The sequence below is a fragment of the Hylobates moloch genome, unplaced genomic scaffold (genome assembly GCF_009828535.3).
Source record: "Hylobates moloch isolate HMO894 unplaced genomic scaffold, HMol_V3 SCAFFOLD_5, whole genome shotgun sequence".
NCBI classification, from domain to species: domain Eukaryota; kingdom Metazoa; phylum Chordata; class Mammalia; order Primates; family Hylobatidae; genus Hylobates; species Hylobates moloch.
In genome coordinates, this window is record NW_026652280.1 from 55,476,954 (window position 1) to 55,504,792 (window position 27,839).

General features: G+C 42.1%; 1 protein-coding gene and 1 non-coding gene across 5 annotated transcripts in view; one reads left to right on the top strand and one right to left on the bottom strand.

The window, feature by feature from the left end:
* Positions 1-2,365: 2,365 nt before the first annotated feature.
* TTC39C (tetratricopeptide repeat domain 39C) overlaps positions 2,366-27,839 on the bottom strand; it is a 123,167-nt gene continuing 97,693 nt past the window's right edge. For 3 of the 4 annotated variants that reach the window (XM_032152633.2, XM_032152634.2, XM_058438558.1), the window contains exons 7-14: positions 23,998-24,091; positions 20,432-20,539; positions 14,806-14,915; positions 13,178-13,301; positions 9,434-9,531; positions 8,003-8,107; positions 6,545-6,583; positions 2,367-5,988 (exon numbers count right to left, since the gene is read on the bottom strand). In XM_032152633.2, coding sequence (XP_032008524.1) covers positions 5,899-5,988; positions 6,545-6,583; positions 8,003-8,107; positions 9,434-9,531; positions 13,178-13,301; positions 14,806-14,915; positions 20,432-20,539; positions 23,998-24,091 — 768 coding nt within the window. In that variant the 3' untranslated portion in view covers positions 2,367-5,898. Of the gene's footprint in view, positions 5,989-6,544; positions 6,584-8,002; positions 8,108-9,433; positions 9,532-13,177; positions 13,302-14,805; positions 14,916-20,431; positions 20,540-23,997; positions 24,092-27,839 lie in introns of all 4 variants that reach the window. The other variant, XM_058438559.1, reaches the window with a different exon arrangement.
* Positions 14,464-14,579, top strand: LOC116469939 (U5 spliceosomal RNA). Its single transcript, XR_004248390.1, has one exon. It is a non-coding gene; the product is annotated as a U5 spliceosomal RNA (small nuclear RNA).

The window sequence follows — 27,839 nt, forward strand, 5'->3', positions numbered from 1 at the left end:
CACACCGTCAGCAACAAGTCAAGGAGTTACTGTGTGTAACTTCAGCTCAATTTTACCAAACTAAAGGAATACTGCATTTAAAAACGCCCACTCTGCCGGGCGCGGTGGCTCACGCCCATAATCCCAGCACTTTGGGAGGCCGAGGCGGGTGGATCACGAGGTCAGGAGTTCAAGACCAGCCTGGCCAAGATGGTGAAACCCTGTCTCTACTAAAAATACAAAAAATTAGCCGGGCGTGGTGGCGGGCGCCTGTAATCCCAGCTACTCTGGAGGCTGAGGCAGAGAGAGGCGGAGGTTGCAGTGAGCCCAGATCGCGCCAGTGCACTCCAGCCCGGGCTACTGTGCGAGACTTCTTCTCAAAAAAAACAAACAAACAAAAACGCCCACTCTCTGCTCTTTCACTCATTTAGGCTCAGGTATTTGGGCTGGGCTCTAAATAACACCGTAATCGTGATTATCAGAGTACAAGCAGCCTTAATTTTGATCCATCTTCAAATGTTTAAAAAGCAACTACTTTAAACCAAAGAGCATCGCCAGGGCAGATATCTGACCAAAAACAAAACAAAACAAAACAAAAAACAACCAACCCCCCCCCCCCCAAAAAAACCCCTATTTTTTAATTCAGAAAAAATTAGGGCTTCCAGAGCACTTTGCAATAAAAGGCAATGTTAAGGCCTCAGTCAGCATTATCTGGTGCCATTCATTAATCCACTTAACAATTATTACTGAGTGCCAGGAAAGCTCCCTTTTCTCGGGAAGATTACATACTTAAAAAGGGAGAAATAGCAAGACTCCGTCTCACAAAACAAAACAAAAAACCAAAAAAAAAAAGGGAGAAATTTTTTTAGACTGTGTTGGTGGGTCTGCAGATATTTTTCATCCTTCATCACTTGCCTCCAGCACCACTTTGTTAATGTAAATAAAAGTGAGATGAGGCTGTCATGGTTTCTGATAGCTTGGTTTATAACACATGTAGCTGTCAGAGACATAATGAACTGAGCTACTGAAAATCCTAAGTACCTCATCTATGGTGTCTTTTGGAATTGGAGACATTTATGGTTTTTTTAACCTAACCTTGGTGGGTCATCTCAAACATCTATTAGGTGTAAGGTATTATGCAGAAATACCTGTAACTCAAAAACCAAGATTTTACTCTCTCTTCATTTCTTCAGTGACTGTTTGGCTAAGTCATTCTGAAATGCAAATTGTTAGAATGAAAACATCTAACCAAGAATTTTCAAACCACTGCCCATCTGCTGTTTGATTTCTTGAACTCTTGATGATTTGATGTGGTTTCACGATCTTGGCCTTGTGTTCATCTCCCTTTCAGTCACCAGTATGTTATTTTTTGGTCACCAGTGATTTAAAACGCAAATGTACCTTCTACTGCCCCTCTCCCACACCCCAAATCCTTACCCTATGGAAGTCCATGGTTGTGGGTGTGGCCTCTGCAACTTCTTGTATTTCATCTCTCACCATTTGATTCACACTTGACCCTCCAGAGTCTTGAACACACAGGTCGCTTGTCACCTCTGTGCTTTTGCTCATTAGGTCCAAGGCCTTGGATGCTGCTCCAGCAAGTGTTTTCACCTGACTGCATCCTGCTTCTCCTTTAGAACTCATCTCAGAAATCTCCTACTTTAGGAAGCCAGTGGGTTAGAAGCATTTTCTCAGTGGCCCCATGATGTATGCTCTATGACTTATCCTTGCTATATAATTCTATGTAATTCTGCTTGTGTTTGACTCTTCTCCCAGATTTACTAAATCCTTAACAAAAGATGAATAGGGCAATGTTTCTCTAATCCACATCACCTGCATAAGAAATCATCCCAGGAGCTTGTTAAAAATGCCTTCCCCAGCCCTACCTAGACCTATCGAATCAGAATCTCTATGTAAAACACAGAAATTGACAACCACTGGCCTCTGGGAGGAGGAATTAGGCATTATGTAGAGGTCACCTGGGTTTTAAGTGTGTTGCTTCTATTTCATACCCAAGTCAACTAGGTGACAGAGTTCAGCCCCTTGCTAGCTTTCATAAGAAAGCCAGTTAAATTGTGCTCTTGGTGATTTCTGCATACTTTACTGAAAAAGGAGCATATCTGTTATGAACCAACTTTCTCTTGCTCCCCTTATCCTTCTCTCTTTCTGCATTTCCTCTTCTATCTTCTAAAGTATCTGCCTCGACTATATATCTTCTTGGATGGTCTCGATTTAACAATTTTCTTTCTACAAAATATACCATCCACAGAAACCAAAACAGTACATCATGATTTTGTGAATGCGTATCTTCATAGTGAAAACCATATTTGAATACTTGCCACCATGATTTGCTTAAGGAAGAAATCCACTGGAAAAGTTTACACAGCAAAGGTGTGTGTGTGCGTGTGTGTGTGTGTGCATGCATGCGCATGTGCTCATTTAAAAAAATCAGATATGATTTGTCCTTTAACTTTAGTTGGCAGAGACAGAAAAGTGCAAATTCAGTAAATAATTGACTTACACAATATGTGACAATAAATACTCTAATTTTCTGTGACATCTAAAAGTTATAATCCTTTACTCAGTAGAAGACAGCTATCAGGTGCTAAAATAAAAAAAGATACCTAACCCAATAAAGGTAAAATCTTAGTTATATTAACCAGCAAGGTACATATTACATTATTATTACTAGACCATGCCTCCAAGTGTGTCAAATTATAAAAATGTGTTCAGCATACATAAAATATACATTAGAGATTTCTCTCATCATAGGCACAATCTAATACAAAAATATATTTGACATTTATAAGTTAGAAGATCCATTGAGAGCCTCCAAAATAGGACAGGGGAAGGAATGAGTGATGACAACATAAAAAAATAAGCACACATAGATGCAAATAGTTCCACTTATATGATTATTTTCTTCATCAGCAAAGGGTTAAGAGCAGTTTACACCAAACCAAGTTACCAAGCAGATCACAATCAGTTCACAGATTGGATGAGTCACAGCACGCAGGCCAGAAAATGTACTCAGACTTCAGTCAACCTAATGGGACAGTGTGCTCTCACTGTGGTTTTGTTGTTTTGGAGTCTAGAAGCTCCATCTACCCACTCTCCATGGTCTACCACCATGTTAACACAGATTTACCACAGGCACCATCTGTACCAAGCCTAGGATAGACTCTCTAAAAAAAAAAAGACCTGGCTGGTCACAGTGGTTCGTGCCTGTAAGCATTTTGAGAGGCCAAGGTGGGTGGATCATGAGGTCAGGAGTTCAAGATCAGCCTGGCCAAGGTGGTGAAACCCTGTCTCTACTAAAAGTACAAAAATTAGCCAGGCGCAGTGGCAGGAACTTGTAATCCCAGCTACTTGGGAGGCTCAGGCAGAAGAATCGCTTAAACCCAGGCAACAGAGGTTGCAGTGAGCACAGATCACACCACTGCACTCCAGCCTGGGCAACAGAGTGAGACTCCGTTTCAAAAAAATAAAATAAAAATAAAGATTAAAAATTTTAAAAAGACCTACACTTTGACTAGTAAAGAAAACCTACAGGATGGTGTTGCAAAACGCAGAATTGTCTATCCAGTTAAGTGAGCTGAACACAAACTAATCTGAAGTCCTGAACTCTCTGTGGGGAAATAAAAGTATTTTTTTTAAGCAGGCAGAAATAAATTTTTTGAAAAAGATTCAAAAGCACAGGACCTTATATAATCTTTGAATGTGGAATAATAGTTCAAACAATATTTTGAACTGAAAATTCAAGAATGAACTCTCAAAAATGTCATGATTCAGAATGCTCCATGATCATGACAGAAAAGCTCGTCACCTATGCTGCATGTTAAGAAGAGAGCAAAATGGCAACAGCCATATTTTAAAGATTCATAATGTTCTTCCCTTCCATCTAGTTAAAACCAGATGTCCAGGCCGGGCACGGTGGCTCACGCCAGTAATCCCAGCACTTTGGGAGGCTGAGGTGGGCAGATCACGAGGTCAGGAGATGGAGACAATCCTGGCTAGCACGGTGAAACCCCGTCTCTACTAAAAATACAAAAAAACATTAGCTGGGTGTGGTTGTGGGCACCTGTAGTCCCAGCTACTTGGGAGGCTGAGGCAGGAGAATGGCGCGAACCCGGGAGGCAGAGGTTGCAGTGAGCCAAGATCACTCCAGCCTGGGTGACAGAGCGAGACTCTGTATCAAAAAAAACAACAACAAAAAAAAAACCCCGAAAAACAGATATCCGATATTTTTGGACACCAATTTTGCTCTTCAGAAAAAAAGTTCCCTTCTCATTCACTGAATATAGGAGAGCAATCTCTTCTCTCTTACTATTATCTAAAACCCACACCGAATTCACATCAGGAATAAAGTCAATATGAATAAACATTTTGGAAACAGTCTACTGAAAAATGGTAACAGAGATGAAGAAATATGAATACAGTTTAGCCAAAATCAGTGAGAAATAACTTCTTTCAAAGAAATTATGACTATTCCCTCAAAACAAGGTCAAATCAGATTAAATGTGCCAACATTCTACTTGCTTTTCTCATGTTTTATTTTGAAAAGAAATATTAAAATATTAATATGAGATCATGTTTCAGCCAAAAGAATTTGTAAATAAGTGATACCCTAAAATGATATCCTTTAGCTCAATAAAAATTTCTTTAAAAATCTAACCTTAAACATTGAGCCAAATTATGGCAGAGATTCTTAAAAGTGACTGAGGTATTTAGATTCTTCAAAACCACAGGTTTGCAGTACCGGCCATGGAGGTAAATTAAATGACAAAAATTAGCAATGAAGAATAAAAAAATAACTTGGAATTCCTTTTATAATATCTAAATAACCTGAGCTAAGGGGAAAATGATTAAATCCTGGCACTGTGTAGCCCAGCAAATGTTCCACCAGCAAATATTTTGAGGCCAAAATCTATGTTCATTCACGAATAACCTTTTCAAGTAATGTGTCAAAAGATTTCCAAAAGTTGGGAATTTGACAATCTTCACAAAGAAAGGTAAACTCCTAAAATGTAGATACTGTTTGTCTAATCTATAGACTAGGCTAATAGATTAGCAAAAGAATCACACTTTTAGTTGTAAAATTATCTTCTATTAATATTTGCTCTTACTTGGTTGGCTTTCAAAGGAAAAAGAGTGTCCATCGCTTTGAAACATTCTGTAGACAATCTGGAGATGAGTATTTCTGGTGACATAACTTCAGCTGAAGATTTTGTTCTTTTAATAAGTAAAACATGGAATTCTGGCCTATTAACATGAATTATTTTTACAATAAAAGAACAGTCAGTTGGTGGTCAGGAGATCTGCTTTCTATTCATTGCTCTGCTGATAACAGGAATAATTAATTGGGATAAGTCAATTTGCCTTTTTGTGCCTGAGTTTCACTGTCTGCAAAGTGGGGTTAAGAATATCTGTGCTATGTTATTCACTGGAGTATTTTGAGGATAAAGTAAAACACTAGAAAGCACTTTTATTTTTTCAAAACACAAATATAAATGCTATGTCATGATATTGTTAATAATTTTACAGGTACCTCATCATGTTACCCATTCAGATATGTGCTTAAGGTAGGTGTTCCTACAGGATCTTGGGTTGGATGTTCCGTTTGATTTTATTTTAAAAATAATAAATCACAAAACTAAAACGTTTGAGCAAGGTCACTTAACCCTCTCCCCAGGTGGTTAGTTATTAATACCATCATCATCCTCCTCAACATCATTATTACTTTTTAGCTACATGTTTAAAAGAGGAGATCTTTAATATGTCAGCTTAACTGGGAAAATGTGTCCCTGGCACAGGTGGTTTTCAGAAGAAAAGCCCATCTTCACAAGAGCTTTGTCCTCTGCTTTTATTTTAAAGTGCAGACCCTGGGTGGGGAGGGACAGAGCGGGTGTTCCGGGTCTGTCACTGAGGAACCAATTCCCTCAGAGAGGCCAGAGCAGCATGGATGCGGACATGCAATCTGTTTTCAAAGTCGTAGCCAGAGAAATCCTCCTGTAAGAGCAAAGATATTTATGCACTCTGTTAGCTAAGCTTGCACAGGGTGCTGTGGTATAAAGCACACTCAATTTTGCATTTCCCAAAGTAAAATCTCGACACTCCCAGTAAAGGTTTCCCATCCACTTGATTTTCATATTACTCAAACCTCAAACTTTGTATTCATTTTTAAAAATGTCAACTGAATGTCAATAATGTTCTCTTTGGACAATTTTCCTGGTGTTATTCTTGAAAAAGTAGTCTTACGTTGTGCTCAATATAAGTTACTATTAGAAATTCTTAATTCAGGGACATAGTTATAAAATCAAAAGTTATCTTCCCACCCAAAGACTAAGAGTGTTTCTAAAACAGGATGAACAATTTCATCGGAGTTCCTACATTATGATCTTGTAATGTCCCTTAAAACTCACTGATTCAATTGGTTGTCATTTTTCCTTTCTGGAAATATTACCAACCAGAACATCACTGCACAAACTTTCTTGAAGTCAGACTCAGGGATACACTGTATGGGATAAGAAGGGCCACTGGAGAAAGGTAGATTCAGGATATTTACCTTTGCTTGAAGAAGTAGTGCTCTGCCTCTTCCTACAGTCTATAAGAAAAACACATTATCCCATAAAATCTGTGTTTATATATACGCAGGCAGAAAATGGTATAATAGGAGGCTATGTTAATTAAAACAATTCACAGTAGACATAGCAACGAGTCAACTGTTCATTCAAGTATAATGACTCCAATATTTTTTTTTTTTTTTTTGAGATGGAGTTTCACTCTGTTGTCCAGGCTGGAGTGCGGTATGCAGTGGCATGATCTTGGCTCACTGCAACCTTTGCCTCCCATGTTCAAGCAATTCCCCTGCCTTAGCCTCCTGAGTAGCCGGGATTACAGGCACCTGCCACTATGCCCAGCTAATTTTTGTATTTTTAGTAGAGATGGGGTTTAGCTCTGTTGGCCAGGTTGGTCTCAAACCTCAAGCGATCCACCCACCTTGGCCTCCCAAAGTGCTGGGATTACAGGTGTCAGCCGCTGCACCCAGCCCCAATATTTTTTAATATAAAGATGTTTATTCATTTACATGAGGACATTACTTGATATATAATTACTTGATAAATAATTTTTCATAGTCTATAAAAGGCAACTAAGACTAAAAGTCTTACTAAACAATCTTAAAATTAATGATTATCAAAAAGTTTTATCTGAATCAGTAAGTTATATATAGCTATAAACTTTTTTTTTTTTTGAGACAGGGTCTTGCTCTATTGCTCAGGCTGGAGTGCAGTGGCACAATCATGGTTCACTGCAACCTCAAGCTCCAGAGATCCTCTCACCTCAGCCCCCTAGGTTAACTGGGACTACAGGCACATGCTGCCATGCCTGACTATGTTTTTTGCTTTTTTTTTTTTTTTTTGCAGAGATGAAGTTTCATTTTGTTGCCCAGGTTGGTTTTGAACTTTTGGGCTCAAGTGATACCCCCACCTCAGCCTCCCAAACTGCTGGGATTACAGGCATGAGCCACTGAGCCTGGCCATATTTTATCTTTTAAAAACTGTATTTTTACTACACTTTTTCTGTATTTAGATACACAAATACTTAACATTGTGTTTTGGTTGCCTACAGTATTCAATACAGTAACGTGCTGTACACGATTACAGCCCAGAAGCAATAGGCTATAGATACAGCCTGGCTGTGTAGTAGGTGATACCACCTAGGTTTGTGTAAGTACTCTATGACGTTTGCATAAGGAAGGAATCGCCTAACAGTGCATTTCTCAGCATGTCATTCAGAGATGTATGACTGTAATTTGAATGCTAGGGAAGAAATTACCTCCTTAAAGATAGTAAGGTAGTATTACTAACTTCTCGGACTCATTCTAAGTAAAATCAAGGAAAACAAAATGAAGAACACTGTGTTCAGTTTGTTTTAAATGAAGGGTGCTTTGTGTTTGCTCACTGCCACGTTTTTGTTGAACATCATTAAAAATATATATTATATTATATATATAAGACCTTACCTCTGGTTTGTCTAATAGAAGACAGCCAAGTTCATAACAGGCATATGGCTGAACATATAAGTTATTCTGACGACACAATTCATCTTTAACAGCTCGCTGGAAGTACTGAAAGGAATGCAAATGTTATTGGATGAATTCATTCCCCTACTTAGCATAAGGCTTATTATAATCTTCAAGAGGGGGCGGGAAGGGGGACTCATACTCTGTTTTCGAGATCAGATTTTCTCTTCTTTCCTCATCTTCATTCTTTCCTATCTACATCTTAGAAGTCCTTTCCATGCTGCCTGATGTGCATTCCTCAGAATATATTGGACTGCCTAATTTGTGCTACTGTTTTTCCAGGGGACGTATTAGCCTCTATTGATTTTATCACTGAGAACATCTTTTACCTGCATCTAAGAGTCTAAACATCCCATTTTAATATTTAAAACAGAAAACACACAAGGTAACTACGATCTCTTGACATGCATCTTGACTGTATCTTGCTAGCACATAAGAATTTGATCTAAAATAAGCTATTTAGGGCTGTGATTATCATAAGCCCATACTGAAAGATTAAACTTACAAGGACATTATCATCCAGGATTTAAAAGCCAAAAGTCTCCTATTACTGTACAGTAATTCTTTTTTTTTTTGAGATGAAGTCTCGCTCTGTCGCCCAGGCTGGAGTACAGTGGTACAATCTCAGCTCGCTGCAACCTCTGCCTCCTGGGTTCAAGCAATTGTCATGCCTCAGCCTCCCGAGTAGCTGGGATTACAGGTGCACGCCACCACACCCGGCTAATTTTTGTATTTTCAGTAGAGACGGGGTTCCACCATGTTGGCCAGGCTGGTCTCAAACTCCTGACCTCAAGTGATCCACCCACCTTGGCCTCCCAAAGTGCTGGGATTACAGGTGTGAGCCACCACGCCCGGCCACCGTACACTGATTCTTTCAAAGAGTAGTCAAAGTAACACTGATATATACTTCTCCAAAACAAGCAATCAAACAAAAAAACAACTCTCTCGCTCGACCCCCAGGGCTGCATCAATAATCTGCAGTTATAAAGAGAGAAAACTGAATGCACACTGACATGTCTGATCATTTTTGTTCTTGTCTAACTATGAGGCTTCACTCCGCTCCTTCAAAACTGTCTGCCTCCTCATGTCCTCCTCTCTCCAGTGGAGGCTGTCATCTTTGATAAATACTAGTGCCAGAAACGGAGGCCATATATAAAGAAGCATTCTCAGAATCTCAAGTTAATTAAAAACTAGTATTAACCATCATCAACTTCTAGCATCTGAGAAGATGGCATTAACCAAATCGATTGGATAAAGTTTATAGTGGGAGGTTCGGTTTTGTTCAGTGCTTTTTCATTTTTCTTATTCACAAGCACGTATGTACGTGTTCGTGACTTATTTTCTTCAGCCCTGACAACATTAACAGTTTACCTGAACAGCATCTTCTGAGTTTCCTAGACATTTGTGTATGGCACCAAGAAGCAAATACTTTAATCCAACAACAGCTGAGTCATCCACTTCATGGCAAGCTTAAAAAGAAGGGGAGTGAACACAGCAGTAAGGAAATGCATTCACTTAATTCCTTCAATATCATGAAGAGTGAGGTAAATGTTTCAGTTCATGTTTCTGCCTCCTGATATGAACCTAAAACTGCTCTAAATAAAAGAAGTTATGTTAATTTCTTTTTTTTTTTTTTTGGAGACGGAGTCTCGCTCTGTCGCCCAGGCTGGAGTGCAGTGGCGCGATCTTGGCTCACTGCAAGCTCTGCCTCCCGAGTTCACGCCATTCTCCTGCCTCAGCCTCTCCGAGTAGCTGGGACTACAGGCACCTGCCACCACGCCCGGCTAATTTTTTGTATTTTTAGTAGAGACGGGGTTTCACCGTGGTCTCGATCTCCTGACCTCATGATCCGCCCACCTCGGCCTCCCAAAGTGCTGGGATTACAAGCGTGAGCCACCACGCCCGGCCATGTTAATTTCTTAAAAATGACTTCACATTAAATTGCCATGCCATAGGCACCTTTCCATGTTTGTATGAGGTACTGTACTAGTCAGTGGGAGAGGATGAGAACTGACCCCTCCACTTCAACAGCAAGCTGTGGGGGATGGACACACAGGTTAGAGAATGTTATGGGAGTTTTCCAAGAAAATGAGAAAGATGCAGAATGGAAACACGAAGGGGCTGATGAGGAAGAAAGGAAGTAACACCATTATTTCCAAAGACTAATAAAGATACTGAGATTCAATAAGATATATATCTTACTATTTTATATATACATATTTATATTTTATATAATATTATATATAGATAGAGAGAGAGAAAGAGAGAACTGAAGTTACAGAACAAGTAATTTGAAGGCGAGAGGAAGAGGTAAATGTGAAGAATAGAAGCTGATCTTGTAGAAGCAGGAGTTGCCCCAGAAAGCCAGGCCGGGAATACGCTCATAAGAAAAAGAACTCAGAGACTCTTAAGGCGGCAACATTAATTAAGGAAACCTTAATGCAGTTCATTCACTTGTTCATTCATTCATTCATTACACTAATTCATTCATTCAATATTTATTGAGCACCTATTTGCCAAGCAATTCTAGGTGCTTAGAATACAACAACAAAACAAACAAAAAATTCCTTCTCAGAGAGAAGAGCAAGTGCAAAGGCGCAGGGGCCAGGTGTGTCCGAGAGCAGGGAGGAGGACCGTGCTGAGCAAGGGAGAAGAGCAGGGAGGGACAATGGCCTCGGGGCTTACAGACTGGGAGCACTGCCTGCCGCTGAATGGACTTGGGCTTTTATTCTGAACGAGATGAGAGACCACAGAGGATTCTGGGAAGAGTGACACAACATGATTAGGTTTTAACAGGATCACTCTGCCTGCAGCACCTAGAAAACAAACATGTTTACAGTGTAGCTGGGCATGGTGGCTCATGCTCGGAATCCCCACAGTTTGGAAGACCAAAGCGGGAGGATCACTTGAGCCCAGAAGTTGAAGACCAACCTAGGCAACATGGCAAGACCCCATCTCTACAATTTTTTTTTAATAGCTGGGTGTAGTGGCATGCCCCTGTAGTCCCAGCTACTCAGGAGGCTGAGGTTGGAGGATTGCTTAAGCCAGGGAGGCAGAGGTTGCAGTAAGCCATGATTGTGCACTACACCCCAGCCTGGGCGACAGAGCATGACACCCTGTCTCAAAAACACAAAACACGAACAGCAAAAAACAACACAAAGGAAGAATGCAGTGGAGAAGGGCAGGTGGGTGGGGAAAGGTTATGGATGAAACCACAAGACAAGGATATAGGATTCTCACTAGTTCTGCTGGTACAGGGAGCTATGGATGGGGACTCTGATAAGCTAAATGCACAAAACTGAGAGGGCATGATGCGAGTTTAATAAATGCCTATGATCTACATTGCCACTATTGCTTTTTTCTGCAACATAACTTTCTCCACAAAGATCTTCATTGTACTGTATGTGGTTGGATCAGTTTGTACCATCACTGCTTACCATTGAGGAATAATATAATCTAATTAATAGACCTGAGAACTGGGTCAAATTTAGCAAAGATATTAGAGAATGATCTCATGCTCACTTCAGATACTGTCTGTCTTCCCTTCCAGGCACACATCTTTGTTGTTAGTTTTTTCATTTTGATACCTGGAAAGGGGTTCAGAGAATATTTTGTCAAATCTCACTTAACTGGTAATTGTTTTTGTGAATGTTAATTACTGCCTACCTTATATTTGCATTTGTATTTTATCTCTAAATATGTGATCCTGTACTTGTGTATTAAAAAGATACTTAATATTCTTCATTGTTCCTTTGAGTTAGACATTTATAGATGTTCTATACTTGCTTCAATAGGAAGGGAGGGGTTTTGAATTATGCAACTCCTTTAAAAATAAATACAGCAGCCAGGTGCAGTAGCACACGCCTGTAATCCCAGCTACTCAGGAGACTGAGGTGGAAGGACCACTTGAGCCCAGGAGTTTAAGGCTGCAATGAGTTATGAACACACCATTGCACCCAGCCTGGGTGACAGAATGAAACCTGTCTCTAAAAATTAAAAAAAAAAAAAAATTAAAAAGAACATAGCAGAATTTAACACATCCAAGAATATTCTGTTTCCTTGCTAGTTCCTCCTTGGGAGGGTTACACATCTACTCGAATTACAGGGCCACTGTACAAAACTTCTTACGGAGTTTCATTCCTTTGATCTCTGGAAAAGCGACATTGGCAATTGGCAATGTTTTGTTTTCACACTTGAGGAAGGACCTTTTTGTTTTTGTTTTTGTTTTGTTTTTTAAAGAAATAGGCAAAAGGGATTTGCAGGAAATCTGATGATAAAAATATGTGGCACAATGGATCGTGCTATATTTGGCCAAAAACAAGAGCAACTGGAGAAAAATCTGAAAAATTTTCTCCAGTGGCTTACAAACTATTTCTGGAATATTATGTCTACATTGTCAATACTAAGTTTCTTGGGAAAACACAGCACATATATGAAGAAGAACGTATTTCTGTTTTTCCCTTTTTCTTTTGTAGGCAGGATCTCACTCTTGTCATTTAGGCTGCAGTGGTGGAGCATGAGCAAAGCTCACCGCAGCCTCGATATCCTGGGCTCAAGTGATCTTCCCACCTCAGTCTCCCAAGTAGCTGGGACTATAAGTGCACACCACCACGCCCAGATAATTTTTGTATTTTTAGTAGAGACAGGGTTTCACCATGTTGCTCAGGCTGGTCTCAAACTCTTGGCTCAAGCCATCTGCCTGCCTCGGCCTTCCAAAGTGCTGGGATTACAGGTGTGAACCACCCCACCAGGCCACACTTTAGTATCTTTTTATTTATGTGAATCACACCTAAAGGAAACAAAGTACTCTCAGGGTGGGAAAAAATGTATGCTTCCAGCAACTCCCACAGCTACAGAATTAATAACATTTATAACAAAAGCATCACATGTTTAAGGCAAGCATATCTGTCCACAGCAGTGCTGCCTCCTCCTCCCATCACCTAAGTGACAGGATTTTCTTCATCACGACACCCTCTATCTAAGAAGGAGAGATGTGTACTCTCCCTGACTCCAATGAGATAAACATGAAATAAACAGGAAACTGAAGAATGCAGCACTGACAGAAGAAGCCAGTGTGTCCAGTAGACAGTTTTGAGTTTTTTTTAAATTTTTTACCTTGACTCATCCTCTGCAGGTTGGGGAAGGAACAGTTTGGAAGAGCTTTCCACAAGTACAACACTTCGATGGATGCCAACACACAGAGTGCTTTGGTTGGGGTTTGCTTCCGAAATCGCTCTGCCTGCAAGGAGTTAGAATAAACAGGCTACATTTTTCAAAAACAAATTCAAGTAAAAAACATACCTCGGACACTTTAAAAGCACACAGTTCATCATCAATGTGAATGACCCTCTCCTTCAAAGCTAAGAATAACAATTCTTCTCTCTATAAAAAATGTTGCTTTCAATTTTTGACAGACTGGAAATTATGCCTTTCATTCATTATTCAACTGAACCTACTATCAAAATGCAGGGTAGGGCCAGGCATGGTGGCTCACGCCTGTAATCCCAGCACTTTGGGAGGCCAAGGCAGGCAGATCACCTGAGGTCAGGAGTTTGAGACCAGCCTGACCAGCATGGAGAAACCCCATCTCTACTAAAAATACAAAATTAGCCAGGTGTGGTGGCGCATGCCTGTAATCCCAGCTACTCAGGAGGCTGAGGCAGAAGAACTGCTTGAACCCGGGAGGTGGAGGTTGCGGTGAGCCAAGATTGTGCCATTGCACTCCAGCCTGGGCAACAAGAGCAAAACTCCGTCTCAAAAACAAAAACAAAAAAGATGCAGTGTATATTCTGAAAAGTTGGGGATGAAACTAGATTTACGTGCATTTAGAGCGACAGAATTTATAAAGCTTGGTGACAGCTAATAATTCAACGGGCTTACACACACCAAAAGAACTAAGACTAGATGCCTTTTAGTCACAGTTCTCTTGATTTTAAAATTTTCTACTGAGTGCCAGTGCTCTCTGCTGTACATTATAATCCAATTTATACTCAAAAGCTTCATTAAATGTTCATTCAATAAAAACATATAAAACTAAAATAACTGATAATTCAGGATATAAGACACTATGTAACTCAAGGTAATACGGCAACACTGTATTCACAGAAGTACAGAATACATTAGGAATACTGTCTCTACAGTCTTGGGCCTTTCTGCTGGCAACTCTGACACTGTGACACACGCATTTGCTTTTTATTACATCAAAATGTGATGTGTTCTCTATTCTCAACCCCAGACAGCCTGCATTTCTCACTAGGCCCTGCCAATTTGTATTCTTCCAAAACCACCCAATTCTTTAGACTGATCCCTTCTCTCTAGAGGCGTGTTCGTTAGCTCTGCAGAATGTATAATGTCTCCATTAAAATTTAAAAAAAGTCTTCATTAAAATTAAAAAAAAAAGTATACTCCAGTTACCCTTCAGATCATATACATCTTTCACCTTTTGCTAAAGATTTCCATGAAGGGGAACCATTCTGAGCCTTAACCCAATTTTTTGAGGCCCTGTATCTGCAGGGCTAATTGATTTTTTAAAAATCTGCTTTCATTATTTGCAGCAAGGCAAGAATCTTCTATTCAGAGCAGATGTACAATCATGGAGAGAATCCTCTGCATGGCGGTGAACTGCACTTTATGTGGCAAGTAAACAGGCAGCCTTGAATATAATTTCCTAAAGCTGGCCAAGGCAGTGTTGGTTACAAATGCCCATCATAAGTAATACACCAGATCAATAGGCTCCAACATACCTTTTTCACCGAGAACTGTTCAATCTGATTGTTTTTCCTTTTGAAGAGTTTCTGAACTTCTTTAAAGACAATTTGTGCCCCATCCACATCACCAGTGGCTCCCTGACAAACTGTAAGAAACCATAATTATATTTATTAAGTACAAGTCAGGGAAAATGCCATAAGGGACACCTGAAGTGATCATACTTGAAAAAAAAAAAAAGGCAGGAGCAAATATGTTTAAAGACTATTCCACAACGGGCTGGACGTGGTGGCTCATGCCAGTAATCCCAGCACTTTGGAAGGCTGAGGCGAGTGGATCACCTGAGGTCAGGATTTCGAGACCGGCCTGGCCAACATGGCGAAACCCCATCTCTGCTAAAAACACAAAAATTAGCCAGGCGTGGTGGCACATGCCTGTAATTCCAGCTACTTGGGAGGCTAAGGCAGGAGAATCGCTTGAACTTAGGAGGCAGAGGTTGCAATGAGCCGAGATCGCACCACTGCACTCCAGCCTGGGCGACAGAATGAGACTCTGTCTCAGAAAAAAAAAAGACCTTTCCACAAAGGACTGCACCATCCTGCAGTCCTTCAACTATTTTCCAGGTTCCTGTGTTCCCAGAGCTTTTGGGGGACCTGGGGAAAGCCATGGTCCTTGTCCTCTTGTTGGGGAGACAGTTTTTCACATAACAAAATCTTTAGCTACTGTCACAGTGTACAACCTAGTTAGGGCTCACATACTCAGAAAGTGGAATAAATAGGAACCTAGGAAAGAACAATGAAGAGCCCAGAGGATCATGAAAGCTTCGTGGTGGAAGGAGGATTTCTCTGTCCTAGGAAATCATCAATCTGTCCTGTCCAAGTTCCTTGGCTGCCTACTACCTATAAGCCACCAGCAAGAATGTGAAGAAGAAACACATGTGCTTGAACCCTAAAGAAACTGAAATTACAATTGAAAAGATCACACATGCTCACACATGCACATAGGGTCCCACAAGCTGCAATGTATGTAGTGATAGGAGTAGTCAGGGTAGGAGAACCAAAGTGGTTTTTAGAAGGCTCAGAAAGAGAAGGGATCATTTCTCTCCAGAGTGACCAGACGCTGTAAGGAGCTAGGAGAGGTCGAGCGGAGTCTTGAGGAATGAGTGAGATTTTGATCGTGTGCACACCTTCTTCTCACCTCAGGCCCCAAAGATTTCATGATCCTCCCTTTGCTGTGTCTTCTCTGTCCCTTATGCAAACTTTGCACTGGCTGCAGCCTCACTACCTGCTTGAAATTTTAACACAACTCTGTCCTTTCCTCTCAACTCTGATGGTGCGGAATCAATTTCTATTCATTTTTGTTACATCACATGTGGTTTTTCACTCCCCAGTTGGAATGCACTAAAGTTGATTTGCTAGTTCCCTCTTTTTTTTTTTCTTTTTTGAGATGAAGTCTTGCTCTGTCACCAGGCAGGAGTGCAGTGGCGTGATCTCGGCTCACTGCAACCTCCACCTCCCGGGTTCAAGCAATTCTCCTGCCTCAGCCTCCTGAGTAGCTGGGACTACAGGCACGTACCACCATGCCCAGCTAATTTTTGTATTTTTAATAGAGATGGGGTTTCACCATATTGGCCTCTTGACCTCGTGATATGCCTGCCTCGGCCTCCCAAAGTGCTGGGATTACAGGCGTGAGCCACTGTGCCTGGCTAGTTCTCCCTTCTTTACTTGAGCACCCCTAAAAGTAGGTTGGTCCCATACTCGCATTTGGGCATGGTCAAGCAGTCGCCTATCCCAGACATGCACGTACCAGGATAGGCTACCATCGGCAGAGCCCAGGGGTCCAAGAATTGAGGCTCGGAGAGAGCTGAGGACGCAAAGACAATGGGAAAGACGGCAGGTTCCTCCTACTGGGATTAAGAGTGATGAGGCTGAATATTCAAAGGAAGGGACAACTCCTTTCCCAGTCACTGGGGCATCTCTGGTCCAAAATGACCTTATCAATTGCAGCTGTAACATTTCCAAACCAGAATGAAGCTCAGTGGCTGTACTGTGCAACCAACCCCATATTTTTAGATCAGAGGATGCAAAGATCTGGAAAAGCTGAGCATTGCCTAAGGTCACACAGTAAATCAATGAAAAAGAATATATTTCTGCTGTCCCCAGCTTGAGGTGTTCCTCAGATCATTGAGAACATTCTTATAGAGTCGCATAATTAAAGCCAGTCATAAACAGCAACAGTATCTGAACCACCCCAAAGGTCTATAACATCCACACCTCAGACCCTGAAGAACAAACACCACCTATTTCTCTTGCAGTAAAATTATACATAGATTTTTTTTTTTTTTTTTTTTTTAGACAGAGTTTTGCTCTAGTTGCCCAGGCCGGAGTGCAATGGCACGATCTTGGCTCACTGCAACTTCTGCCTCCTGGGTTCAAGCAATTCTTCTGCCTCAGTCTCCTGAGTTGCTGGGATTACAGGCATGCACCACCACACCCGGCTAATTTTTTATTTTTAGTAGAGATGGAGTTTCTTCATGTTGGTTGTTGGTCAGGCTGGTCTCGAACTCCCAACCTCAGGTGATCCGTGCGCCTCGGCCTCCCAAAGTGCTTGGATTACAGGGGTGAGCCACCATCCCCAGCCAGATAGTTGCTTTAAAAGATGCAGATGTTTAAAGTCACGGGACTCTTGTTTATCCTAAAATATGAGGCCTAAACAGAGCTTAGGATGACTGACTCTTCCAATAAGACTAAGTATACACAATCCCATATGTGATATTCTAATATTTTTGGTAACTTATAATTTTGATATAATTTCAAACTTACAGAAAAGTTGCAGGAATAGTAGAGGTATATGATCACGCAAATCTACTTCTAGGTATCTACCCAAAGGTACTAAAAGCAAGGACTGGAACAGATATCTGTATAACAATGTTCCAGGTAAGCACTCCACACAATAGCTAAAAGATGGAAACAACCCAAATGTCCATCAATGAATGAATGGACGAACAATGTGCCATATACATACAATGGAATATTATTCAGCCTGAAAAAAGGAAGGAGATCCTGTCACATGTTACAACATGGATGAACCTTGAGGACATTATACTAAGTGAAATAAGCCAGACACAAAAGGACAAATATATTTCACTTATGCACGAGGTAGGTAGATTACTTAAATTCATAGAGAAAGGAAGTAGAAGCGTGGTAACCAGGGTCTTGGGGAAAAAGTGAATGGGGAGTTCCTGTTTAATGGGTAGAGTTTGGGATGATGAAGAAGTTCCAGAGATGGATGCTGGTGATGTTTGCAAAACAATCTGAGTGTTATCTGGAGTTACTGACACATACACCTAAAAAAGTTCAAATGGTAAATGATGCTACATATTTTATCACAATTTTTAAAAGTACAAAACTATTGACACAGTCACACAAAACATTAACATGCTGGGGAGCTAAGCCCTGGTGGCAGTGTTTGGGGCCCCTGAATGCCCATCCCCTCTAGCTCACGGCCAGCCCAAATGGCAGCTCCTGCAGGACGGTGTAATGGTGCTCCTTCCCTGCCTCATGTACTCTTTCGTTTTTGAGACAGAGTCTCACTCTGTTGCCAGGCTGGAGTGCAGTGGAGCGATCTCAGCTCACTGCAACCTCTGCCTCCCAGGTTCAAGTGATTCACCTGCCTCAGCCTCCCAAGCAGCTGGGACTACAGGTGTGCGCCACCACGCCCGGCTTATTTTTGTATTTTTAGTAGAGACGGGGTTTCACCATGTTGACCAGGATGGTCTTGATCTCTTGACCTCATGATCAGCCTGCCTTGGCCTTGCCTCATGTACTCTTTGTAGTGGAGCTATTCACCCACGTCTTATCCTCTCTACAAAATCCCAATGCAGAAACAGATATCAGAATCTTTCATGCTTATCATCTCCTATGATTGGTATGGTTCTGGGATTGCCAAATATTGGGGGGGGTGGGAATTAATGTTCCTCTATACAGCCACACCGTACATTTATGTATTTGAAACTCAACAGAGATGAAAAAATAAATAGCTGTCCACCATCGACTGTGCGGCCCAATTACACCTAATGGCCGCTGAGTTGTGTGCAGGCCTCTCTTTTCTGGGCCATTCAATCTGGGTTCATCCACTCTTCAACGTATTAAACACACTGAGTCACTCAACAAATAGCTGCTACTTTCGTCTGAGATGTCTTCAAATTCTATACAACAACCCTTTAAGTGTGAGACATAGCATATTATCCAGTACATGAAAAATAAGCTTATTCAAACATCAGGGACAGAGCCATGAGAACACGCCTGTCAACAGGGATTACAATGCAGAATATGGACAAAAGGGGACTGCTAATGGACCGATGCAATTTTATAGGGAATTTAAGATATCCAGAATATCCTTACTGGTCAATGTTAATCAATCCTATCTTATTTTAAATAGATCAGTTAAGAGGGCAGAATGGAAGTGGAAGATGGTTCATTAAATCTGAACGTTAAGAATAAGAAGGTATTGAAAATAATGTTTGGATTAGTCTTGAATTTTAAGTAAAAGAACCACTTATGTGGCTCCAAGAGGAGAGTTCATTACATAAACCAGAAAAGGCTTCCATGAAGTTGCTTAAAGGCAGAAAATGTACAACCGCTTGGCTTTCTTCAATTCCACACCTCTACAACTCTGAATCACATGGCCCTTTAGGTATTGAAGGATGCAGACAACTACTTTGGCCACCAGGTGGCAGCACATCTCTATCCCCTCATACAAGGGCAAAAAAACACTTATTCAAAACAGAATACAGGTGTTAATAACGATATGCAATGTAAATACCTTGCATCTGAAATATTACACTGCAAATATAATAGAGTTAGGAGGTAAAACAAGGTTGGAGCAGATGACTCAGACCTATGCAACTTTGTAACCAGGGCACTAACCAAACAAAAATATTAGCACAGTTCAGGCTCTGTGGCTCATGCCTATAATCCCAGTGCTTTGGGAGGCTGAGGCAGGAGGATCGCTTGAGGCCAGGAGTTAGAGATTAGCCTGGGCACCATAGCAAGACGTTGTTGCTACAAATTTTTTTTAAAAAATTGGCTGGGCGTGGTGGGGCATGCCTGCAGTCCCAGCTACTCTGGAGGCTGAGGCAGGAGGATCACTTGAGCCTGGGAGGTCGAGGCTATAGTGAGCTGTGATCAGGCCACTGCACTTCAACCTGGGAAAAAGAGCAAGACCCAGACTCAAAAAAAAATTAACACAATGAAAAAAGACTGTTCAATTCTTAAAAATTCTTCAGAATCCCAATAAAAAACATAGCATATTAAGTAAAGGGATAGAGATAGGTTGAGGCAATTTAGGGCAAAATGTACAATAACTGGGAAGATCTCACAATATGAATTTCCAAGACAGAAAACAGGACCAAGCCAGGCCCAGAGGGGAAGCATGTGGTGAAGGGGCACCCTGGACACTACTGAATTTCTGGGTGTTCACCTGGGTCAGTGAACACAGTATTCTAGCACTATTTACTTGGTTGCACAAAACATTAACGTGCTGGGGAAGGCTGTGGAAGGGTACAACTTTTGCTTCCTCCTGCCATCGTTCTCCCATCTGCCCACGTCAGGCGAGCTAATTCGCGACAGAGAGAGGCACACTGAGGGACCATGGGCGACTCACCTGCAGTCAAGTAGGCATAATAGCACTGGGACCACCTGGACTCATTTTTTAGCCTCTCAAAGGAATCAAATGCATCCTTGAAATTGAGCTCTATCATGCTGCACCAACCTATGAAAGAAATATTTTTAGCACATGACCCTAAAGTTCTGAGCTCTATGACCCATATTTAAGCCACGAGTCTCTGATATGGCGATCATTCTCTGTGCATGTTCTATGAAATGCATAAAAAACTTTAACCTGAAAACCTAAGAAATTATTTTTTCCCTTAAATACTTTCAGTGTAAAGTTTGAATTAGACAAGGCACTTAGGTTTGAGTCAGACAACCAATAAAACAGCACAGAAGAGAATGGCATAAAGATTTCTAGAAAGACACTCCAATTTACGTCCTAACAGTCGTGAGGTTAACCCAAGCACAGCAGTACTTCTCCAAGAGTACACACAGGTGCAATAAGAAACAGTGGAAGCAACACCACTCAATTATGTACTCGGTGACTACCACTCATTCTTTTTTTTTTTTTTTTTGAGACGGAGTCTTGCTCTGTCGCCCAGGTTGGAGTGCAGTGGCACGATCTCGGCTCACTGCAACCTCTGCCCCCTGGGTTCAAGCAATTCTCCTGCCTCAGCCTCCCAAGTAGCTGGGATTACAGGCACCCACCACCATGCCCGGCTGATTTTTGTCTTCTTAGTAGAGACGGGGTTTCGCCATGTTGGCTAGGCTGGTCTTGAACTCCTGACCTCAAGTGATCTGCCCACCTCAGCCTCCCAAAGTGCTGGGATTACAGGTGTGAGCCACCGTGCTCGGCCTACTCATTCTCAAAACTTTATAAGATCTAGACAGCAAGCCAATGAGAAATTAGGCATTTCCCTACCTTCCCTCAGCACACTGGTAGTGAAAGAACCCCACCTTCCCGGATCAAAACAGTTAGATAGGCATTCTAGTAAGGAACTGCAGCAACTAAAATGTAAAGGATTTTATTCCCACTTTTCATCACAGTATCCGCCATCACCTGAGCCCCTAATGTGTGCCAATGCTGTGGTAAGCACTTCATGTAACGCTCTCTAATCCTTATGACAACCTTGCAAAGGTGGCTAATAGTGTCCTTGTATTAGCAAGGACTAATCCTATGCCTGTAATCCTAGCACTCTGGGAGGCTGAGGTGGGAGGATCGCTTGAGCCCAAGAGATCCAGACCAGCTTAGGCAACATGGTGAAACCCCATCTCTATAAAAAATTAGCCAGGTGTGATGGTGCACGCCTGTCATTCCAGCTACTTGGGAGACTGGGGTGGGAGGATCACCTGAGTCGTGGAGGTCTGGGCTGCAGTGAGCTGAGACTGCACCACTGCACTCCAGCCTGGATGACAGAGTGAGACCTTGTCTTATTAAAAAAAAAAAAAAAACTAAGGTATCAAGAGGTACGTTACCTGCTGAAGCCATACAGCTAAGAAGGAAGAACTGTGGATCAAAATCCAACACACTTCCCTTTACATGATACTGCCTCCATAAAAAAAAAAAAATCTGTTATCAGGTGCATCACTACGTAATTGTATAAACTGAGACTTGCCATTTAAACTGTGGGAGGAAGAGTGGGTGAGATATACGCTTCAGAAAATTCACTGTCAAATTCTATGGGATGTGATGTTGACATAGTTTAGAGTACAAATTTGGGCTTTTTTTTGAAACAGAGTCTCGCTCTGTCACCCAGGCTGGAGTGAAGTGGTGGGATCTCAGGTCACTGCAACCTCTGCCTCCCGGGTTCAAGCCACTCTCCTGCCTCAGCCTGCTGAGTAGCTGAGATTATAGGCACCCACTACCACACCTGGCTAATTTTTGTATTTTTGGTAAAGACGGGGTTTCACCATGCTGACCTGGCTGGTCTCGAAGTCCTGGCTTTAGGCGATCTGCCCCCCTCAGCCTCCCAAAGGGCTAGGATTACAGGCGTGAGCCACCGTGCCCGGCCTGGGCTGATTATTTTTATCCTAGCATAGATAGCGGAGAAAGATTTGAATTAAATACAAAATAGAGATGGAAGGAAGCACTGACTCAGGAATAAGTCAGGAATAATTCAGGAGTAAGTCAGGAATAACTCAGAAATAAGTCGGGAATAACTCAGGAATAAGTCAGGAATAACTCAGAAAAAAGTACTAAACTCAGGCTTCTGAGCCTGAATTGGAAGCCCGAGTTACTACCAACTCCTGAGTTAACCTTCCTAAGGCCTGGGTTGGGTGATTTCTAAGATTCCTTCTGCTCTAACATCCTATCCTGTCATAGGACTTGAAATGATGCACCAACAAAAGGCCATCAAAGCTAGAGTTTTTCATTCAAGTTCTTTGAAACACATTTCATTCTATATTACGGCTACTAAGCAGAGCTCCAGCAGAGTGTAGAAGACACAAAAACACATTTTCCACTGGATTATACATCATTTCCTCTTTTTTAACCACAACAGGCATTTAAAACGTAATATTGTTTATTGGGCAGTTCGCAATCTTTTGGTTTTCAGTTTTCCTTAAAAGGATTCAGGAAGACAATTGTGTCCACAGCAGGCAAAGCACGTGGCAGGCAGCACAGGGCCTGACCCCCCCAAACTGACAGGTGTCAACTGCTTCCCTGAGCATTCTGTCTCCACTTCCCTGTCCCTCCGCAGAAAGCTTTTTAAGTCTCAATTTCCCTTTGGAGTCTCATCACTATCTCATCATTTCTCCTTTCTCTTTGCCTCTGTCATTCCCTTTTATGTGCTACATGATGTGACCCTGTAGCATTAGCTAAGCTGAAACTCTGAGTCCCTTATTTAAAATTTTTTTTTGTTTCAAGTTCAAAGTTGTGTTTACTCTTCCCAGCACAATGGAGAAACTGTTACACAGAAAGATTTTGCAATTACTAATGTAATAGGATCAGAGTTTTAATGCAGTCAGCAAAGACCCATAGCAACAATTCTGGAGGAGAATGGGGAAAATCTTAGGCAGATAAATCCTTCCAGGTTTGTTTGTGACTGTCTCTCCAGTAAGGGAGAAGCAGAAGGTGGCAGCTAACATGTATGGAGGGCCTTCGGTGCCAGGCCCCCTGCATGAGGTTTCACACGTCATGTCATCTAAACCTCACAGCAGCTACAAGAGGAGGCACCTTAACTCCAATGGCAACTATGTGGCTAGGAAGGCTTGGGCAACTTGTCCAAGGTCTCAGAGCTAGTTGGTGAAAAACACTGGGACTTGAGTCCAACTATCTCCTGTCTCCTATTTTTCTTCTCAAGTAAACATTGGTGGGAAGGAGGAACAAAGAGCTTTGAATTCTAATGCAGTCCAATAAGGTATTTCTGGTCATTTAATCAATTCATTTAACATCGCCTATTATCCTAAAAAATCAAAATGCTGTAAAGAAAAAATGTTATAAAGACGTAATGAGAATCAGAGAGAAGTATCATTGCATGTGCTACGGGAATAACTGAAGTCCTTCTTACTACAGAAGGCACCAAGCATTTTGCAGACACACACCGAATGGCATGAAAGCTAAAATACTGCATTAATACTACTTCCTAACAAGAGGCTGGACAGACATTTCATATTTACCAATTTCATACAGACAGACATGTTGAATTTCTCTCTGGTCTACTGCAAGTTCCAAAGCAGTGTGGAAAGATGTCAAGGCACTGTTGATTTGACACTAAGGAGAAAAGGAAAACAGAATTACCATCTAAGATCTGTCAATAACATTACAATCATCATAATTCAAAAGCATCTTTTTCCTTCATAGTTATTTTAAACAGGTTAAGCAGTATAGAAGACAGTGGTTTAAAGATTGCTAGGAAAATACTCCAATTTGCCCCCAAACAGCTGTGAAATTAACCTAAGCCAGAGAACCTCTCCTTGCTCAGGTGTTAAGGGCTCAGCTCACACCCACCTTCTCCTTCACTCAGGTGGTAAAGGCTCAGCTCGCACCCGCCTTCTCCTTCAGCATTCTCTCATACTTGTACAGTAGGACGTGTTGGATTTTAATTGTTTGCTAATCTAGCTCCTTGTTACCACATAGGTGTGGAAAGGGAAGGGACTATATTTCATCCCCGTGTGCACCCAGCCCTGGCCCAGAAGTCTCTCAATCGCTACTGAGTGAATGCACGAAGCCACTCCATTAGCCCGGTCCTCAGTGAGCTCTTCACCATACAGTTGATAGTTTGCTTCTATACCCTAGAATGCTGTTCTCCAATTGCTTCGGCTCATCAAATCTCCTCTCCCAACACTTCAGAAATTCCCTGAGGATCCAGATTACATTTCCAACATTTTCATTCACATAACACTGTCTGGGACCCAGCAAACTCTCAAATGTCTGCTCTACTTACTCCCAGTTAAATACATTTTGTTTTTCACTCCACTAAAGATCTCACTCAGGGTCTGCCAACACGATGCCACAAGTACCCAAGAGGAGCAGCTCAAAAGCATTATCAGGATTCAAAGCGTTAATCTTAGGCATTGAGAAATGCTAAATGTCACGTATCATTAATAAATAAATCTTAAACACCCAGACGACGTGACAGCTTATTCTGAACGGTGCATGGATCTCTTTCTTGCTCTGCTGGTGCCAGGGCTCCTCTCACTGCCCTACACTTGCAGGGAGGTGGACTTCCCTCCCCTGGGCTTCCAGGTGTGTCTCCTGCTGCTTCCTCTATGCTCCCTCCCCCTCCAATGCTCCCAACTGCCCATTCTCTCCACAGCCAGCCAGGTGGAGTTGGAAGGGTCCTGGAGGAGAAGCTGCAGGCTTCTCAGAGGACGAGTCCCCCACCCACAGACCTGGGCTCCTTTCCTCGGCACGTCACTGCAGGAGGTCTCGGGGAAACAAGGGCACCCATGAGTCAGCAGGTGATCTTCAGGACAGCCTGTGACTCGGGAACACTGTAAGCCAAATGACTCATTAACGAAGGCCCAGCTGGATCAATAACTGTTCATGCCCCAAAGTAACACTCTCCTCTGCTGTCAGGAAGGTTGAAACTGCAGCATTCAATCCATTATCACCATTTATGAATGCTGACCAGGTAGCCACAGAACATACGCGCCACCGCATCCCTGATTCCTGTTCTCAGTAACTTAACGTCCAGTTGGAGGAAACCTCACAGCAATGGGAATCGCCCACAGCTCGGAAGGCAGACATTGACACTGACTGTTAGCACACAGCTCAAATACAAAACACCAAGGTTAAAAAAAAAATCAATCCTTTATGACGCAGGAATGTGTGCATGAGTGCGTGTGTAGGTATCTAGACATTCATGTCACACCCTATGTCTAATTTTTCCCTTTTGGGATCAACAGTTCTTTTCCTGAATCAGATATGCACTCCATTTAGCACAGTTATACAGAAACCACAGCATTAGGGGTTCAGCTTGCACACATCTCTCTCACTTTGCTAAATTAATGACATAGTTCTCACATACAGAATGTTTCTAGATGGGCCATCACCACCGAGCTGTCCCTGCCGCTGTCCCTCACAGTACATGACAGTGCAACAGCACGCTGTCCTTCAGAGGACAGAAAATTAATCAGGAAACATTTACTGGGCAACCGCTATGTGCCAGGGACAGCCTCTGGAGATAAAAAGATGAGTCCACACAAAGCTTTGAATCTAAGTAAAGGAAAAAGAAATCCAGGTAGTATTTCAATCAAATCATTTCTCTTAACCCTTTCAAACTCTCTGAGGTAGGTATGTATTAATTCCATTTGCGGATGAAGAAAGTAAAGTTCAAAGAAGTTAAGGAGCTTGGTCAAGGTCAACAAGGTAACAATTGACTACTAGTCAAAATTCTGCCCCAACTGCCTCTAAAGTGTGTTTTCTTCAGGGAGTGTGTATGCAGATGTGATTAAGTCAAGGATCCTGAGATGAGAGAGATTATCCTGGATTAGCCAGGTTGGCCCTAAATACAATCACATGTATCCTTGAAAGTGACACACATAGGAGAGAAGGGGACACTGTCAACCGTGGAGGCAGAGCCTGGAGTGATGCTGCCACAAGTCAAGGAAGGCCAGCAGCCACCAGAGGCTGGAAGAGGCAAGGAAGCGTTCGCCCTGCAGCCTCCAGAGGGCTTGAAAGCACTGAGACCAGGTTGTGGAGCTCAATGGCATTATGCCGAGAGCAAGCAGAACTGTTACAGAATTCATTCTAGTTCTATCCTGATCATTGAGTGAGGAATTATGATGAACAGCCATTAACACAGTTGAAATAGATTTTCCCATATTTTTCACCAAAAAATATATATATATATATTTTTAAAGACAGGGTCTTGCTCTGTCTCCTAGGCTGGAGTGCAGTGGCACATTCATAGCTCACTGCTGCCTCAATCTCCCAGGCTCAAGCAATACTCCCATCTCAACCTCCTAAGTAGCTGGGATTATGGACATGCACTGCTGTGTCTGGCTAAATTTTTTTTTAATTAATATTTGGTAGACAGGGATCTCACTATATTGCCCATGCTGGTCCCAAACTCCTGGGCTCAGGTGATCCTCCCACCTTGGCTTCCCAAAGTCCTGGGAGTGTAAGCATAAGCCACCATGCCCAGTCTCACCAAAAAAATTTAAAAGAAAAAATGACCTGTGAGAGTTTTTTCTTTTAGACAGAGTCTCGCTCTGTCACCCAGGCTGGAGTCAATGGTGTGATCTCGGCTCACTGCAACCTCTGCCTCCTGGGTTCAAGTGATTCTCCTGCCTCAGCCTCCTGAGTAGCTGGGACTACAGGCGTGTGCCGCTGCACCCGGCTAATTTTTTTATTTTTAGTACAGATGGGGTTTCACCATATTGGCCAGGCTGGTCTTGAACTCCTGACCTCATGATCCATCCACCCACCTCGGCCTCACTTTGTGAGAAAGTGGTAGGATTACAGGTGTGAACCATCGTGCCCAGCCCATGATGGATATCTTAATTTGTCATCATAAAAACTCTCACAGAGGCCAGGCGCAGTGGCTCACGAGGTCAGGAGATCGACACCAGCCTGGCTAACATGGTGAAACCCCACCTCTACTAAAAATACAAAAAATTAGCCGGGCATGGTGTCCCAGCTACTCAGGTGGCTGAGGCAGGAGAATCACTTGAACCCGAGAGGTGGAGGTTGCAGTGAGCCAAGATAGCGCCACTGCATTCCAGCCTGGGTGACAGAGCGAGACTCCATCTCAAAAAAAAAAAAAAAAAAAAAAAAAGTCTTTCTCTGGTCCACCATGGACCAGAAAAAGAATTATCTTCAACTGGATACTTGATTCACGGTTCAATTTTAAAGAAATACAGATACTCTGACCTCAAAAGCATTTTCTTTAAAATGGGCAGGTATAAAAAAGCCACTAGGCCAGGACTGACTTAGTGCCATCTAGGCTTTTGTCTCATTAATTATACCTGGACACACTGTGTCACAAACACCACTCTAAGCCTTAGTTTCCTCA